General features: G+C 52.8%; 1 protein-coding gene across 2 annotated transcripts in view; it reads left to right on the forward strand.

The window, feature by feature from the left end:
* The window catches only part of LOC105464284 (fibulin 1), a 98,532-nt gene that overhangs the window by 24,294 nt on the left and 56,528 nt on the right, over window positions 1–17,710 (forward strand). For both annotated transcript variants that reach the window (XM_011712012.3, XM_011712013.3), the window contains exons 4-11: window positions 1,181–1,343; window positions 4,916–4,975; window positions 6,839–6,940; window positions 7,519–7,656; window positions 8,955–9,092; window positions 15,279–15,422; window positions 16,175–16,303; window positions 17,415–17,540. In XM_011712012.3, the coding sequence (XP_011710314.2) occupies window positions 1,181–1,343; window positions 4,916–4,975; window positions 6,839–6,940; window positions 7,519–7,656; window positions 8,955–9,092; window positions 15,279–15,422; window positions 16,175–16,303; window positions 17,415–17,540 (1,000 nt within the window). The remainder of the gene's footprint in view (window positions 1–1,180; window positions 1,344–4,915; window positions 4,976–6,838; window positions 6,941–7,518; window positions 7,657–8,954; window positions 9,093–15,278; window positions 15,423–16,174; window positions 16,304–17,414; window positions 17,541–17,710) is intronic.

A 17,710-nucleotide genomic window follows, 5' to 3' on the forward strand; every position in this document is an offset into this window, starting at 1 on the left:
ACGGGGCTGTGGAGGGCCTCTGTGTGGAGGAATTGGGGGTCCCAAGCCCCCTGCCCACCTTGGCCTGTGTGGGCTTTCACAGGGCAGGGCTCTGGCCCAGGAGGGAGCTGGGTGGGGTGAGGGTGGGAGTGCCTGGGAACCAGGACTTTGGACGTTTAATGACTGCCCCCACCCCCGGCACCCAATGCAAGGCTGGGCCTTGCGGATGCCGTCTGTCCGGCGCACAGCTGTGCCCATGTCCCCAGACTTGAGAGGTGTGTAAAAAGCACAGAACATTCTAGCAGCAGTGGGAACAGATCGCTTTGACAGATGAGCGATTTGTGTTTCCGGGAAGGATTACTCACACCCCAAAAGATGGACGAGGTAACGGATGCTCCCTACACTTTCTGGCAGCAGAGGGCGTAGGATACGCGGCCTGGAAGACCCGTCAACGCCACGTAACTGAGGCAGACACCTCCCGGCTCCTGCTGGGGACTGTTTGGAAAGTTCTGTGCTCCTTCTTAGGATAACCACTTAATAAAGACTGAAGCAGGGCTTTTCATGTGTCAGGGCAAATGTTGCTTCTGGGACTCAGGTGTGAGGCCACAGGGATTTGGAAGTAACTATGGGGACCTGGGTCCGGGTGGCAGAGAGCCACCCTGTCCTTGGACCTTGCTTGATGACTCGTCTTGAAGTTCCTGTGCTTTCAAATGCACGGTACGATTCCTGCTGCCTGAACCCCCCTAACTCAAAAACGGAGAGGCAAGATGCATGCGTGTCATTCTTCCGGGCATGGTAGAGAAACCTCAGACCATGCAAAGGGAACAGAACTTTGGAGCTGGTACACGGTGCTATAAGAAGCTCCCTCCTCCTGGAGGTGTGTGAGCAGAGCCAGGTGGTCGCTGGGCAGGGCAGGGATGTTGAGGGGTGCAATTGCGTGTTGGGGTGGGGAGGGGAGGTGGATGCCAGGCCCTTTAAGGTTCCTTTCAAAACTGGGGCCTAGATGGTTTGGGGTAGGGGGATCGGCTTGCTTTGCTATTTGTTGCTGACATTTAGAAGTGGTATCTAAGCCAGACTTGGGTCACCACTCTCCAGGTTGTGTGGACAAGGGGCTCAGAGAGGCATCCCCTGAAGCCTCTCATGGGCCCCACTGGGCTGTCTGTCCCGCTCCTCCATCTGGGATCTCCACCTGTGTTTGCAGAGGTGCTGCCATTGCTGTCTGCTGGGGAGGGCGGCCCAGGCCCAGGGCCAGAGCTGCGAGTACAGCCTCATGGTCGGCTACCAGTGTGGACAGGTCTTCCGGGCGTGCTGTGTCAAGAGCCAGGAGACTGGAGACTTGGATGTCAGGAGCCTCCAAGAAACAGGTAAGTTTCCCCCTTCCTTCCCTTGTGGGCAGTGTATTAAGGTTCTCCAGGATATGTATATAGAACGAGATTAGAGAGAGAGAGATTTTAAGGACTTGGCTCATGTGATCGTGGGGTCTGGCAAGTCCAAAATCTGCAGGGCAGGCCTGCAGGCTGGAGCCCCAGAGAAGGAGGGGCCTTGCAGCTGGAGTTCAAAGGCAGTGTGCTGGCAGAATGCTGCCTTCCCCGGGGGAGGCCAGTCTGAAGGCCTTCTGCTGATTGGGTGAGGCCCACCCACAGTATGAAGATGATCTGCTTTTCTCAGCATCAACAGACTTACATATTAATCTCTTCTGTTTTTTTGAGACAGAGTCTTGCTCTGTCACCCAGGCTGGAGTACAGTGCAGTGGTGTGATCTCGGCTCGCTGCAACTTCCACCTCCTGGGTTCAAGTGATTCTTGTGCCTAAGCCTCCCGAGTAGCTGGGATTACAGGTGTGCACCACCACGCCTGGCTAATTTTTGCATTTTTAGTAGGGGCGGGGTTTCACCATGTTGGCCAAGTTGATCTGGAACTCCTGACCTCAGGTGATCCACCTGCCTTGGCCTCGCAAAGTGCTAGGATTACAGGTGTGAGCATTGTGCCAGGCCAATATTAATCTCTAAAAAATAGCTTCACAGCAGTGTCCAGGCTAGTGTTTGACTAAACAGTTGGGGACCATACCCCAGCCAAATTGACACTTAAAATGAACCGTTACAGGTAACATGTGCATCCATGTCACCATTGCCTTAACCCCTCATGGACTGACTCCAGTTGTCAGAGACATTCATGTTTGTGACCTTATCTGAGAGCCGCTGTCCTGGAGTGACGCTGCTTGCGTGGAGTCCGGGATCAGACAAATGCGTGTTCCCATCCCAGTCCTAATGTGCACCTTGGTCCCCTTATCTGGAAAGTGGGGATAGTTGCAGTCCTACTTCATCAGATACTGGGAGGATGGAGTGTGAGATTAGGTATCAAGGGTTGAGTGCAGCACCTGGCCCCATAAGCGTCTGCCCTCACTATCTCCCCTTGTCCCTTCAGCTGCCTGGGGCAGCATGGGTGGCTGGCCTTGCTCTCACTTTTTGGGTGAGGGTCTGATGCTCAAGATCACACGGCCAGCATGTGGAGGAGGGAGACCCTGGCCTTCCACCTCCCGGCCAGTGCCTTCTCCATCTGGAGCTGATGACGTATGAATGAGCAGCTGGGGGCCATCGCTGGCTAATAGCTGGCTATGCTCTGTCAAATCATAGACACTTACTCAGCAAAGGGGCATGTGACCCCAAGAGCAGCTTCAAGATCACTCTCAGCTGTGTGACCCCAGTTCTGTGTCCTCGCCCTGCATTTCTGTGTGGTTCAGTTATAGGGTTCAGGAGACTTCGTGGCTGTCCAGTAGTCTCTCACACTTACGCCATGGTTTCGTGCTGTAACAGAATTAACCTGGAAGAAGGCAGGACTCTGCCTGGGCCAAGCTTGCTGTATGGTTTTCAGGCCATTCCCTCTTCTCTCTCAGTTTTCCCCCCACTCTCTTACGAAATAAAGAGGTGCAAGACGGGCACAGTGGCTCATGCCTATAATCCCAGCACTTTGGGAGGCCGAGGCAGGCGAATCACCTGAGGTCAGGAGTTCGAGACCAGCCTAACCAACATGGATAAACCCTGTCTCTACTAAAAATACAAAAATTAGCTGGGCGTGGTGGCGGGCACCTGTAATCCCTGCTACTTGGGAGGCTGAGGCAGTGAGAATTGCTTGAACCCGGGAGGTGGAGGTTGCAGTGAGCCAAGATGGCACCATTGCATTCCAGCCTGGGTGACAGAGCGAGACTCAGTCTCAAAAAAATAAATACAATAAAATAAATAAAGCAATGGGGCGGTGCCTGAAGGGGTGAAAGGGAAGAACTCTCAGACCTGTAGTCTCTAAGTCAAGCTGATGGCTGTAGGATCCCAGGTGACGCAGGGAAGCTTTCACTTCTCGTTCTTAGCTTTTCAAGTCTAGGCTGTAGGGTCCCGGGACACAGGGGACCCGGGTCACCTGGGAGTCATCTTTCACTTCTTGTTCTTAGCTTTTCAAGTCCAGGGCCCCATGGATGCCACTGAGATGATTTCAGATGTCACAGTCATCAAGTGGGATTGGGGCCACATTCTGCCTCCTTCCTTTCCTTGGGTTTTGAAATCAGAGATGACATTTTCACTTTAAACAAACCCAAACTTTTCGTGCTAGAGGAGGATTTCTCCTGCGTCTCAGGGGCGGATTTTCACTGATTTATGTCTGCAGCGTGAGCAATCTCTGGGCTTTTCTGCAGCTCCAGATGTTTGCTTTATCTCTCCATCTTTTATCTGCTTCAGTCCTTGCCCCAGACTTTCCTCGCATGCTCCCTCCTCTGGGAGCGCTTCCTGTCTTCACAGCCGCACCTTCCTCCTACTGCTACCTGTGCCGTGGACCCACTGTTTGCTTCCTCGGGGCCATGCAGAAGGTCCCCAGACCGGTGCTGGCCTGTGACAAATAAGTACCGAAATGGAGAGTAACCCTTTACAAACACATAATAGCATTTGCTAGAATCAGTCAGGAGACACAAGTTTTTACTGCGTGCATCGCTTTAGACTTGGAGGGCGCATGTTAATTGTTATAGCAAGGCTGTGACTGCATTTGCTGAGCTGGTCGAGTAATCTGGACTATGGCAACAGCACCCAGCATGAAGTCAATGATTACAGGCCTTTGTGTCTGTGCTCTTTCTGTTATAATTGATCCCTTTTTTTTTTTTTTTTTTTTTTTTTTGAGACGGAGTCTTGCTCTGTCACCCAGGCTGGAGTGCAGTGGCCGGATCTCAGCTCACTGCAAGCTCCGCCTCCCGGGTTTACGCCATTCTCCTGCCTCAGCCTCCCGAGTAGCTGGGACTACAGGCGCCCGCCACCTCGCCCGGCTAGTTGTTTTGTATTTTTTAGTAGAGACGGGGTTTCACCGTGTTAGCCGGGATCGTCTCTCGATCTCCTGGCTTCGTGATCCGCCCGTCTCGGCCTCCCAAAGTGCTGGGATTACAGGCTTGAGCCACCGCGCCCGGCCTATCCCTTTTTTTTGAAACGGAGTCTCGCTCTTGTCGGCCAGGCTGGAGTGCAATGGTGTGATCTTGACTTGCTGCAACCTCCAACTCCTGGGTTCAAGCGATTCTTCTGCCTGAGCCTCCTGAGTACCTGAGATTACAGGCACATGGCACCACACTCGGCTAATTTTTGTATTTTTAGTAGAGACAGGGTTTCACCGGATTGGCCATGATGGTCTTGAACTCCTGACCTCAGGTGATCCGCCCGCCTTGGCGTCCCAAAGTGCTGGGATTACAGGCATGAGCCACCACGCCTGGCCTATAATGGATCAGAGATCAATTATACATTTACAAGTGTAATTCTATCTTAAAGAGGATAAAGTTAATACTTAGCTGTTTATGTAAGATGTTCAGATGGGCATTACTGCCTGATAGTGACAAGAAGAGAGAATGTTGGGAGTTTCTTTTAAGATAAGATAGGTGTTTGGATAAATGTTTGACTTGGTCTTTTTCCCCCTTAGATAAGATCACTGAGGTGCAGGAGGAACAAGAGGACCCATACCTGAATGACCGCTGCCGAGGTGAGACTCCAGCGTCTCCCATGAGTTGGTATTTAAACAAAACCCCAAGGGGCCGGCTAGGTGGCTCAGGCCTGTAATCCTGGTGTCTGGACGGGTGGGATGGAAAGTGAAAGTGCTTGCCAGTAATGTTCAGAACACTGAAAAAGTTGACAGTAGTGCACCAGTACCGGTTAGTTCTGCTATTAGGAAAGATTTATGTTCTTACGGTGTGGAGTCAATGATGGCAGATTTGGGTTTCTAAAAAGGCTCAGTGCCTGATTATTTAGTACTTTGGGAAGCCAAGGCAGGAGGAGGATCCCTTGAGCCCAGGAGGTTGAGGCTGCAGTGAGTTATGACTGCACCTTTGCACTCCAGCCGGGGCGACAGAGCTGGACCTTGTCTCAAAACAAACCAACCAACCAAAATAAAGCCAAGGAATCTCAATGCTGATCTCATTGGAAGTTGGAACCCAGGTTTTGCTTCGGTTTACCCTGCAAAGTGCCCTTTGGCTGGGAGCCAGCCGTGAGCCACTTCCGCCCTGAGGAGTCCTGGACTCCCAGCTCCTCCTTCCCTTCCCCCTTTCAGATCTGGGGCCGGCTGGGGAGGGGAAGGGTGGGCTTACCGAGGAGGGGCCCTGGTGAGGGCTGGTGTGGAAAGCCTGCACATTACCGAGTCCCCAGGCCTTGCGAAGGTGACAGGGGCCTCCCCCAGGCTCTCAGGGGAGAGGAGGGGGTAAGTGTTCCTTGCCTTTGTACCCCTGGAGCCCCAGCCACGGTTCTGTCACCATTGGTGATATTCATTTGCCTCACAAGGAGATGTTTGCACATTTAAGTAAGGGCCTTGCAGGTTTGTTTTTCATATGATAAAAGTGTTTTTCTTTCATGGAACATTCCGGCATGTCTAGACCTGCAGATCTGCCCCACAAGCTCTTTCAGTGGTTCGCCTTGTGGTGAGGGTGTTAATTAGGAGCCAGTTTAATCCCCAAATGATGCAGTCAGTGCACGTTGATAGTCGGTCCAGGGACCTGGTAGAGGGAGGAGGGGAGTGACCGAGAGCCCCAGCCAGCCTCAGGGCTATGGGAAGAGCTTTCTGGGGAGGGGAGAGCTGGTCTGCAAGGAGGAGGCGGGATTAACTGGGAAAATAACCCCGAAAGGGTCCTCAGGGAGACCTGAAACCGTGTAAAGGGCACGGACCCACTGTAGCGGGGCTCTGGGTGGCAGTGGTCCGGGGAAGGAGGTGGGGTTAGAGGGCCAGAGGGAGGGGCCCGAGAAGCAGGCAGACTGGCAGCAGTTAGAAGTGTGTCTTGTAGAATCTTTCCCTGGTCGAGGCTTATCCTGATGAGATTTGCACTCTGAGCATCACTCTGGCCGCCCTGTAGGAAGAACAGGTTGTGGGGTGCTACTGGGCTATGCAGGTAGGAGGCTGTGGCCACAGCCAGCTGGGCAGCTGCAGGAGTTCAGGCCATGGTAGTGGGCTTGGAGCAGCGAGACAGCTCGAGAGTTCAGTGAGGAGCAGGTACATGAGGCCTAGTTGGGGCCTGACCTTCCACGTGGAGCCCACACCCGCCATGTCCGTGGCCAGCGGTGAGCTCTTCTCTGCCTCGCCCCTTCCAGGTCTACCCCAGCCTACAAAGGGCACTCTGCACACCACCTGATTTTTCCAGATGGGGAGGTTGGGACCTGAAGCAGCAGCCCCTGGGGGGTGTCCAGAGCCAGATCCTGGGGGTCTCCTAGGAGAGCTGCAGGTGGGCTCCAGCCAGGTCAGCCTGCCTTCCTGGGTTCGTGTGCCCAGAAGGCGTTTTCTGTGACCCAGCCTGAACGGAGCTAGAAACCACGCAGTGCCTGGGGTGCGTCCAGCCCTGGCTCACACACGCTGTCCTTCCAGGAGGCGGGCCCTGCAAGCAGCAGTGCCGAGACACGGGTGATGAGGTGGTCTGCTCCTGCTTCGTGGGCTACCAGCTGCTCTCTGATGGTGTCTCCTGTGAAGGTAAATGTCTCTGTCTCAGGTGCCAGCAGGACTGGCAGGTCACTGTGCTTGGGAGCCTGTGCTGGAGAGCTGAACAGAGCCTACCTTGTACAGCCCAGACCCCATTCAGGGGTGGAGAGCAGCCCAGGACTCGCTTTCTCGTACCCTGGAGTTTGCAGTGCAGAGGCCCCTGCCAAGACTCCCCTCCAAGGCAATATAAGCACCGGGGTTGGGAAAGAGGACTGATTTGGGGCCTAACCAGGTTCTGGTTCCAGGATCTGCTGAGTGGCCTTGGGCACATCCCTCAGTCTGTGAGATGGGGGAGATGGAGAAGTTGCTGCCTCCACTTACGGGGTTCTTGAGGACCCCATAACTCCACTCTCAGAAAAAGCAGTAGATAAGAAGGTTAGCCTGGGAGAGAAATCACTGCTTTCGGCTCCATGCGGTCCACAGCCTAGATGTGCACATGGTGGGCCTCAGCTCAGTTTGTGAGGGTGCAGGGAACCACTTCCACCGCGGCTTCGGCACATTCCTCCTGAGGATGTATCAGGATGGGTCGTTCTTGCTGGTCACCCCTGCCCTGCCTCGGTCTCTCCTAGATGTCAATGAATGCATCACGGGCAGCCACAGCTGCCGGCTTGGAGAATCCTGCATCAATACAGTGGGCTCTTTCCGCTGCCAGCGGGACAGCAGCTGCGGGACTGGCTATGAGCTCACCGAGGACAATAGCTGCAAAGGTACAGCACGCGCTCCGAGTCCGCAGACCTGGTCTCCCGGGTGTAGATACGGTGCGGTGGGAAGGGCAGCTCTGGGGTCTGGGCTCCCGCAGTCCTGCGCTCTGTGTGGCTGCCTGGGCCACTGCCTGCTCATCTGCAGGAGGGAGCTGGTTATACCCACCAGGGTGTCTGGATGGGTGGGATGGAAAGTGAAAGTGCTTGCCAGTAATGTTCAGAACACTGAAAAAGTTGACAGTAGTGCACCAGTACCGGTTAGTTCTGCTATTAGGAAAGATTTATGTTCTTACGGTGTGGAGTCAATGATGGCAGATTTGGGTTTCTAAAAAGGCTCAGTGCCTGATTATTTAAAATCAAGACCAGAGATGAATTTCAGGTTCTTACATGTACTTTCTAAAAAAAAAAAAAAAAAGAAAAAAGCAAAAAACAAACAAACAAAAAACCCCACAACTGTTTTTGCACAACAGCTGCCTTCCATCCGAATCCAGGCTTCCTTGAAGTTCAAAGCATATCCCCTTCCACTGCATAAACACATGGCATTTCTGGCTGCCAGCCCTCCCCGCCAAGCCTTAGGTGTTATTTGGCAGATGGGGAGGCTCTGATGAGGATCGTTTAGAACACAGTTTTTGCAGAGGGTTTCAAGCCTTTCAGAAGGACAAATCCCCTTGTGTAAAAGTGTCACTCACTGTATCATGAGAGTAACTTCAAAGCACACATCCCTTCTGACATCTGAGGGCCACAGAGCAAGTTCTGTCCTCCCCACCCCCGCACACCAGCTGGGTGGTTTGGACCCCGAGCCCAGTGGCCAAGCCAGCTGAGTATACACATGTGACCATTTGACAGCCATGAACTTCAAGGGAAGGGCAGCCCATCACATCCGGTCATGACCGTAACCCTTGTTAATATTTGGAATATTGTGAAGGCTTCAGAATGAATATGTTTATAGAGACTGTGTTTGTTGCCACTAAGATAATTGCTTTATGATCTAAACTAAACATACACTTATCCTGAATGAATACTCATATATATATACCTGCCAGGAAAATGCCAGGGTGATTTATTATAACAGACAGTTTGCCTCATAAGAGCCTTGGGAAAGAAGTCAGCTTTTTAAGTCTTTAGCAACTGGAGCACGATTTGGCTCAGTGAAGTCCTTTTTGTGTATGATTTCCCTATTAGAATGTTTTGGGTTATAGTCTGAGTAATGAGCATTAGAAAAATCTTTCTTGTGATTTTAAAGTGTTGTAAGATGCTTCTGGCAGGACTCTTGCTAACAATTTCCTTTTTTTATGATGTACCAGATATTGACGAGTGTGAGAGTGGTATTCATAACTGCCTCCCCGATTTTATCTGTCAGAATACTCTGGGATCCTTCCGCTGCCGACCCAAGCTACAGTGCAAGAGTGGCTTTATACAAGATGCTCTAGGCAACTGTATTGGTAAGACGTGTGCTGCCAGGACTAGTGGGTTATTCCAGGAGGGGCCAGCGATCTAGCCTTGGGGCAGGCCTCTGGAATCTGAGGGGCCGCATGGTGTACGGAACAGGGGTTGGCAAACTTTTTGTGTAAAGGGCTGGACAGCAAATAGAGCAAATACCCTAGCCGTTGTGGGCCATATGGTCTCCGTCATGATACTCAACTCTGCTGTTATAGTCTAAAGCAGCCAAGGGCCGTCTGTAAACAAATGGGTGTGGCTGTGTTCCAATAAAACTTTATTTACAAAAATAGGCAGCAGGCTGGGTTTGGCCCAAGGGCCACAGTTGGCTGATCTGGGTTTAGATGAAAGAGCTTGGGTTTTGGAGTTAGAGACATCTGGTTTTAAACAGAGTGACCCAAGAAAATGACTTCTTCTGAGCTTTAATTTTTTCCTCTATAAAATGGGAGTAATCATAGTATCTGGCTTATAGATTTGAGGCCAGGATTAGGCGAGTCCTTGCGAAGTACTGATACACAGGAAGCACTCGGCGAGTGGTGATTCCTTGCCACAGGCATTTAGCCTATTAAAAAATTGTTTTAAAAAATACTTGGCTGGGCACAGTGGGTCACACCTGTAATCCTAGCACTTTAGGAGGCCGGGGCAGGAGGATTGCTTGAGCCCAGGTGTTTGAGGCCAGCCTGGGCAATATGGTGAGATCCCATCTCTACAAAAGATTAGCTGGGTGTGGTGGCATACGCCTGTAGTCCCAGCTACTTGATAGGCTGAGGTGGGAGGATTCCTTGAGCAGGGAGGTCGAGGCTGCAGTGAGCTGTGATCGTGCTACTGCACTCCAGTCTGGGCAACAGAGCAAGACCCTGTCTCAAAAATAAAATAAAATATAAAAGTAAAAAATAGTCTGTGTTAGTATTTGAATCATAGAGACAGAAAGTAGAATGGAAGGTGCCAGCGGCTGGGCAGTGAGTGTTTCATGGGTGCAGTTTCAGTTTGAGAAAAATGAAAAAGTTCTGGAGATGGATGGGGGAGATGGTGGCACAACAGTGTGAATGCACTGATGCCCCTGAACCGTCTACTTAAAAGGGTTACGATGGCATGTAAAATTTGTAGTTCACATGTAGTTCCTTTGGTAAACATGTAGTTTACCACAATAAGAAAAGCAACTCTGGCCGGGCGCGGTGGCTCACACTTGCAATCCCAGCACTTTGGGAGGCTGAGGCGGGCGGATCACCTGAGGTCAAGAGTTCAAGACCAGCCTGACCAACATAGTGAAACCCCGTCTCTACTAAAAATACAAAAATTAGCTGGGCGTAGTGGTGGGCACCTGTAATCCCAGCTGCTTAGAAGGCTGAGGCAGGAGAATTGCTTGAACCCGGTAGGCGGAGGTTGCAGTGAGGTGAGATCATGCCACTGCACTCCAGCCTGGGTGACAGAGTGAGACTCCGTCTCAAAAAAAAAAAAAGAAACTCTGCTGATATCAGAGAAATCCTAATATGAAAAGAGAGACTCTCATGTGAACTCAGTGTTAATGCAGGAGGCCTGGGAAAGACCGCTTACGCTAGAGGAGCGGCATGGGGTGCGAGCGGGGAGCCGGCTGGCCTGGGTTTCTAGTTCTGGAAAGACGGGAGGTGACTCTTGCTTTCCCCTGCCGTTGTCAGGTTAACTGCCTGGCTAGGCCACTGCGGTCAGCGCCTAAGTCCCGCTCCACCGGCTTTCCCTCGGCCTCTGCTTGGCAGACGCTCCTGGGTCCTGCCTTTGAGGTCAGAGAGACTTTTTAGAAGAAAAGATGAGGAATCCCAGCTACAGATCACTAGTCAGAACCGCTCCATCTGGGGTGGCCACATCACCTCTTCCCTGCCCGGAGCAAGGGAGTGTAAATTTCTATCTTACTTCTATTTCAACTTTTTCTTTTTTTTTTTTTTTTTTTTTCTTCTTTTTTGAGACGGAGTCTCGCTCTGCCACCCAGGCTGGAGTGCAGTGGCCGGATCTCAGCTCACTGCAAGCTCCGCCTCCTGGGTTCACGCCATTCTCCTGCCTCAGCCTCCCGAGTAGCTGGGACTACAGGCGCCTGCCACCTCGCCCGGCTAGTTTTCTGTATTTTTTAGTAGAGACGGGGTTTCACCGTGTCGGCCAGGATGGTCTCGATCTCCTGACCTCGTGATCCGCCCGTCTCGGCCTCCCAAAGTGCTGGGATTACAGGCTTGAGCCACCGCGCCCGGCCACTCAACTTTTTCTTAGAGAAATCTGTATTGATTGTTTATTTGAAATAGTGGCTTGGAGAGAGAGCTCTTCCCCCACTGCATTTTTTGAATCACCGAGATATTTAAAGACAAGTGGATGTGGCTGGGCGCGGTGACTCATGCCTGTAATCCCAGCACTTTGGGAGGCCAAGGTGGGTGGATCACTTGAGGTCAGGAGTTTGATACCAGCCTGACCAATATGGTGAAACCCGTCTCTACTAAAAATATAAAAATTAGCCGGACGTGGTGGTGGGCGTCTTGTAATCCCAGCTACTCAGGAGGCTGAGGCAGGAGAATTGCTTGAATCCAGGAGGCGGAGGTTGCAGTGAGCTAGGATCGCGTCACTGCACTCCAGCCTGGACAACAGAGCAAGACTCTGTTTCACCAAAAAAAAAAAAAAAAAAAAAAAAGACAAGTGGAATAGTGAGCCCTTAGGACAGGGGCCGTATCTGAAACCCGCCCCAGCCTTCCACTGTTACAGCTTCCCTGTCATTCCCTGGGGGAGACTTCTGAGCTGGGGGCTGTGGCTCGGCTGCCAGTTGGCCCCTTGCCAGTCCCCTGCCAGCAGGGAAGGATGGTTGTTTCTCAGTGCAGGGGGTGGTGAGTAGGGAAGCCATGGGCTCTCCAGGGCCAGCGGGGAGGATAGTCCTGCTCAGACATGCAGCCTGCCCAAAGGGGGGTCCGGAGGAGGCTGGCGTGGACTGCAGACGGAAACCCTGACTCATGGCAAAATCAGCCCCGAGGCAGCGTTTGCAAGTCTCAGCCTAGCCCTGACTTTCCTCTCTACAGGGTGCAGCACTGTGTAGGGGCTGAGGCTCGGGAGCCGTCCCCTCACTGTCCTTCCAGGACCGGCAAGCAGGCTGTGGGCTGAAGGCCAGCCTGGCAGCCCTGAGCTGTTCCTTGCCATCTCCCTGGGTCCTCAGTGACGGCATCAAAAGCCAAATGTTCATCTCCCTCAGGGTCCCCTCAGCGTGGGATGCCGGGATGGGGGTGGGGTTCCCCTTTTCATGTACTCTCAATCCTTGCAGTCAAGCTCAGGATTCGTTGTTTTAAAAGATCTCTGTTTATTTCAAAAATTATGTGCGTCTTGATGTACAAATCAGCAAACAAAACCAAACCTAAGTGTAGGAAGTAAACGCTCCTCCCCCGCGATCCTGCCTGCCTCTTGGCAGAGTCCGTGAGCCCTTATGGGCTCTGTTCCCTGGACACTTTTTTTTTTTTTTTTTTAAATGAAAATGGGACCCGACTGTTCTGTCACTTGCTTTTTTCCCCTCTTGACAGGGTACTTAGAAATCATTTCATGTCAACACCTTTATGTTAAAAAAACGACTCTTAAAAAACGTTTCTCTTAAAAAACGACTGCATCAGCAGAAATATTTCTTTCTAACGAGGAAATACGTCAAGATAGAAGATAGTTTCAGGCCGTCTGGGAGAGGGCTGAAAGGTTCTATGTCAGGTCCTGGTCCCCCAGCACGCACCCTGGGTCCTCTGCTCCCACGCCTCTGCCCGTGGTACCCGCTCCCTCACCCAGGAATAGCACGGTCCATGGTGGGAAGCGCCGATTCCCTTGTGTAGCCAGAATCCATCTTCCTAGAGCTCCGAGAACCATCCTGGGATCCCAAGAGCCCCTCTGAGCCTCCTGCCTGTAGCAGAAGAGCTCTTCCTGCAGAGCTAGCACAAGGGGTGGGTCAGGGTTCCAGGAAGCAGAGGTCTCTGCCCCTATCATACATGGAGAATTTTCTAGGACCTTAAGGTTGGGTCACTGAGGGCTTTGAGACCAGCATGGTTTTGTTGGGTTTTCTTTGCTCTTTTTCTTCGAATCCTTTCCTGCTGCTGCTGTCTTCCTTTCTCTTCCTCCTCCTCCTCTCCTCCTCCCCTCCCCTCCTTCCCTCCCCCTCCTCCTCTTCCTTCTTCTCTTTTTTTTTTTTTTTTTTTTTTTTTGAGACAGTCTCGCTCTGTCACCCAGGCTGGCGTGCAGTAGCACAATCTTGGCTCACTGCAACCTCCTCTCTTCTGGGTTCAAGCGATTCTCCTGCCTCAGCCTCCCAAGTAGCTGGGATTACAGGCGCCCACCAACATGCCTGGCTGATTTCTGTATTTTTAGTAGAGATGGGGTTTCGCCATGTTGGCCAGGTTGGTCTTGAGCTCTTGACCTCAGGTGATCCACCCCTCTGCCTCCCAAAGTGCTGGGATTACAGGCATAAGCCACCACCCCCGACCTCTTCCTTTCTTCTTGAGTGGGGAGGAGGGAATGGGCCAGGACTTCCCACATGCCCCGGCTGACCTGTGCCTGGGATGTCGGCATGTCCTGGGGCAGGAAGGGGTTCCGCTGAATCTAGGAAGCACGTAGGGAAGCAAGTGAACAGGGACCTTGGCAGCTTGGGCTTTTCCCATGTGAATCCCTGAGAGGGAAAGATCGGGCGCCATGTTCCCAAACTCAACCGATGTTTTACATTGATTTTCTCTCTGTTTATTCATTCCCATTCATTCATTCATTCATTCACTCATTCATTCATTGATAGCCAGGTCTTACCCCTGTGGAGCACACGATGTTCTGAGGGACACTGTTGTTCTGGGGAACAGAGTTTGGGGAATGCAGTCTGAGTGAGGAGCCTGCAGCACCTGGGGGAAGGCAGCCACCACTCTGCTAAACGCTGCATTTATTCATGTTACAGGGCAGGGGCCACCCAGCTGTTTCTCTAGAGGGGCTAGATGGTAAATAACAACTTCAGTCTCTGTAGCAACCACTCGACTCTGCCAGTTGCAGTGTAAAAGCAGCCCTGAGCAATGTGTAAGACAGTGGGCCTGGTTGCACGCTAATAAAACTTCATTTACAAAAGTAGGTGTAAGCCAGATTTGAACCAAGGGCCATCATTTGCTGGCCACTGATTTAAGGGAGCTGGAAAGCAGGAGATCCTGGTTCTAGACCTAGGTCCTGTTTGGCTCCTGACTCCACCCATTCAGTCTCTGGACCTTGGTTTCCTGTTTATAAAGCGCAGGCAGTAATGATAGTGATACCGGCATCACCTCACTTGCAGGCTGGCTGTGGTGCTCGAGAGCAGTAATGGATATAAAAGCTTTTGTAAACTGTAAATTGCTGCATGGTCAATGCGAAGATGGACTCATTTGACTGAGGAGGGTGGACTTGGCTGGCAGGGAGAGGGGTACAGCTGTCCTCCTTTCTGACTTATGCTCAGGGGTCTTCTACCATCACTCCCTCTCTTTGTCCCCCGGCCCCAGATGCTTTGTAAGTGTCTTAGCAAGGTTCTCCAAGGTGATGTTTAGACACTGAGGTCCTTTTCCACTCCCTCTCTCAAGAAGTGCAATCTGTGCATTCTTCCTCCGAATTTGAGCAGAAGGAGGGAATCCATGTGTGGCATGGTCCTCCTGGACCATTCACGGGTTCACACTTGCTCATTGTATGTCATCAGAGATAAATGCCCTACGGTCCTCATGTCAGAGGTATGTCCACTCAAGGAAGGAGATTGCCATGCAGTGAGCTCGGAGCCATGGCACCTCCCGGGTGGGCCTGGGTCAGCATAGGCCCTGTGAAGCCCAGTCATTAGGGGGGGCCTAGAGCCTCGCTGGGAGCCAGAGTTGCTGGCACCACGTGGACGATCACCTGTCTCCTTAACACCTTGCCCAGTGTGTGGAGTAGGTGAATGCAGGAAAAGCCAGGCAGGCAGGTCCCGATTTGGCACAGCGAACGGTGGAGGTGCTGGAGATTTAGGGACAGGAAGAAGGCCCAGAGAGGTGGTGTTTGAGGCAGTGTGCAGTGATAGAATTTGGGAGCCAGTTGGGAGACGGCTGTGTGGTCCAGGGTGAGGGGGTTGAGCCCCTCCATTTGTGGTTTTGCAAAGAGGTGGGAAGGGGAATGTCTTTGGAGATCCAGTTTTTGGGTTCTGGGACACCCTCCAGGTTTAACCACGTGGTCTCTGTCTTTTCCCGCCGTAGATATCAATGAGTGTTTGAGTATCAGTGCCCCGTGCCCTACCGGGCATACATGCATCAATACGGAGGGCTCCTACACGTGCCAGAAGAACGTGCCCAACTGTGGCCGTGGCTACCATCTCAACGAGGAGGGAACTCGCTGTGTTGGTTGGTATTAAGAAGCCAAATCTGAAATCCACTTTCCTGTCTGCTTCCAGCACACACCCTCCCTTCTCTGGAAGCAGAAAGTTGATCCCCAAAGCAAAGCCGTTTCTATCAGCCCATCCATCCCATTGTCAATTCCCAAGCATGGGGCTTCATTGTCTTGCCTGGACTGGTGCAGTAGAACACCAGCCCATCTACTGCCTCAACCTTGTCCAGCTTGTCCTGAGCCCAAAGCTCTCTCACCCCATCCTGTTTACAACTCCATCAGCTCCCCACTGGTGACAAAGGACAGATGCCTCTGCTTACTGTCCAGTCCCCTAGAGCTGGGCCAATTCCACAAACCTTGTAATTCAGGCAGTGTGGGTCCTGCCACTCGCCACACAAGCACTGTCCTTTCCTCTCTGTGTGGGTGTTTGCTCTTACGTCATTCCCTCTGCCCACCTGCTCCTACGTTCCTTTGGATCCAGGGCACCCAGCCTGCCTAGATCCTGCCAGAGAAGGAGCCTTCCTCACATAATCCCCAGGACACTTCTTCAGTGTCTCTCTGGGTTCCTGGCCTGCCAGCCAGGTAGGGCTGCCTCTGGGTCAGCTGTCTCCACAGTCTGGGACTCGCACACATTAGGTGCTCTGTGAAGTCGAGTTGAAATGGAATGCCCGTTTCCATGTGCTCGTTTCTTGCTTTCCTTTCTGATCATCTTGGGGGGAAAAAACCCAAACTAAAGGTTTTCATCATGGCTTTCTTTCTCCTTTGCAAGATGTGGACGAGTGCGCACCACCTGCCGAGCCCTGTGGGAGGGGGCACCGCTGTGTGAACTCTCCCGGAAGTTTCCGCTGCGAGTGCAAGACGGGTTACTATTTTGACGGCATCAGCAGGATGTGTGTGGGTGCGTGGGGGGCCCACAGGCCTTGGGGGAACCCGGCCACGTGGCACCAGGGACACATTCTGTGGCATCTCGAGCGATGTGGTCTGATCCTCATCTCAGATAATCCCAAGTGCAGACAGACCCCAAGAGAAGACCCTGAGTCAGGAGACCCCATTCTAGCCTCAGCTGTGCTGCTGCCCAGCCGGGCGGCCCGTGGCACAGCCCCCTGTATGTGAGCTTGCTCCCCACCTGTAGAAAGGGGTTCTGCTCGACCCAGGACCTCCAAGTGCTGTTGAGCCAGGTCTACACATGCGGGCAGCGTCAGTGATTTCCTGGAGGTTCACCGCTGAGCTGCAGAGCCACCGGAGCTGGAGTGTGCCTTTAGCCCAGGGCAGTGAGGGGAAAAGTTGACCAGGAGTGGGGTCAGGTCCTATCCAGCCAGTGCCTGCTGTCACCAAACCTAGGTGCCCAGGGAAGCCTAGCAGCTGCCACCCCACTCCCCCAAAGCAAGCACTTTGCTAGATCCTGACAGACCCTCCTGTGGGCCCTGGGGAGGAGGACTGGCAGGAGGGCACAAGATCAGCTGTGCTGCCGCGGAAGGAGCACAAGGCTCGCCCGGCGGGCAGGCACACCGCGGCAGTCCCGGCTCTCCCACTGACTTCCTGCGTGCTTGAGACAAGTCACTTTACATTCCTTGTGTGAGAAATGAGGCTGGAGGCCGGGCGTGGTGGCTCGTGCCTGTAATCCCAGCACTTTGGGAGGCTAAGGTGGGCGGATCACTTGAGGTCAGGAGTTTGAATCCAGCCTGGCCAACATGGTGAAACCCCGTCTCTATAAAAAATACAAAAATTAGCTGGGCGTGGTAGCCTGCACTTGTAATCCCAGCTACTTGGGAGGCTGAGGCAGGAGAATCACTTGAACTGGGAGGCGGAGGTTGCAGTGAGCCGAGATCGTGCCACTGCACTCCAGCCTGGGAGATAGAGTGAGACTCTGTCTCAAAGATGAAGAAAAAGAAAGAAAGGAGGCTGGAGGAGGTGGAGGACAAAGGACATGAGCTGACCTTGTTAGGAGGGTGGAATGTGGCGCCACTGTGTTGGACATTGCCCTGAGCTGACCCACCCCTCACTTTCAGATGTCAACGAGTGCCAGCGCTATCCCGGGCGCCTTTGTGGCCACAAGTGCGAGAACACGCTGGGCTCCTACGTCTGCAGCTGTTCCGTGGGCTTCCGGCTCTCTGTAGACGGCAGGTCGTGTGAAGGTGAGGCTGGGGCCCCGTCCACTCACTTCCGCCACGTCAGCTTCCTCCTGGGGAAGCCACTGTTTTCCTGCAGCCCCGTTTGGAGCAGGTCTGCCTTGGTTTCCCCAGCACGTGTTAAGTGACATGTTAGCAGGGGAAGTGCCTGTAAAATATTGTTCATCAGAGGGGAC

Source organism: Macaca nemestrina, chromosome 15 (genome assembly GCF_043159975.1).
Source record: "Macaca nemestrina isolate mMacNem1 chromosome 15, mMacNem.hap1, whole genome shotgun sequence".
Lineage (NCBI taxonomy): Eukaryota > Metazoa > Chordata > Mammalia > Primates > Cercopithecidae > Macaca > Macaca nemestrina.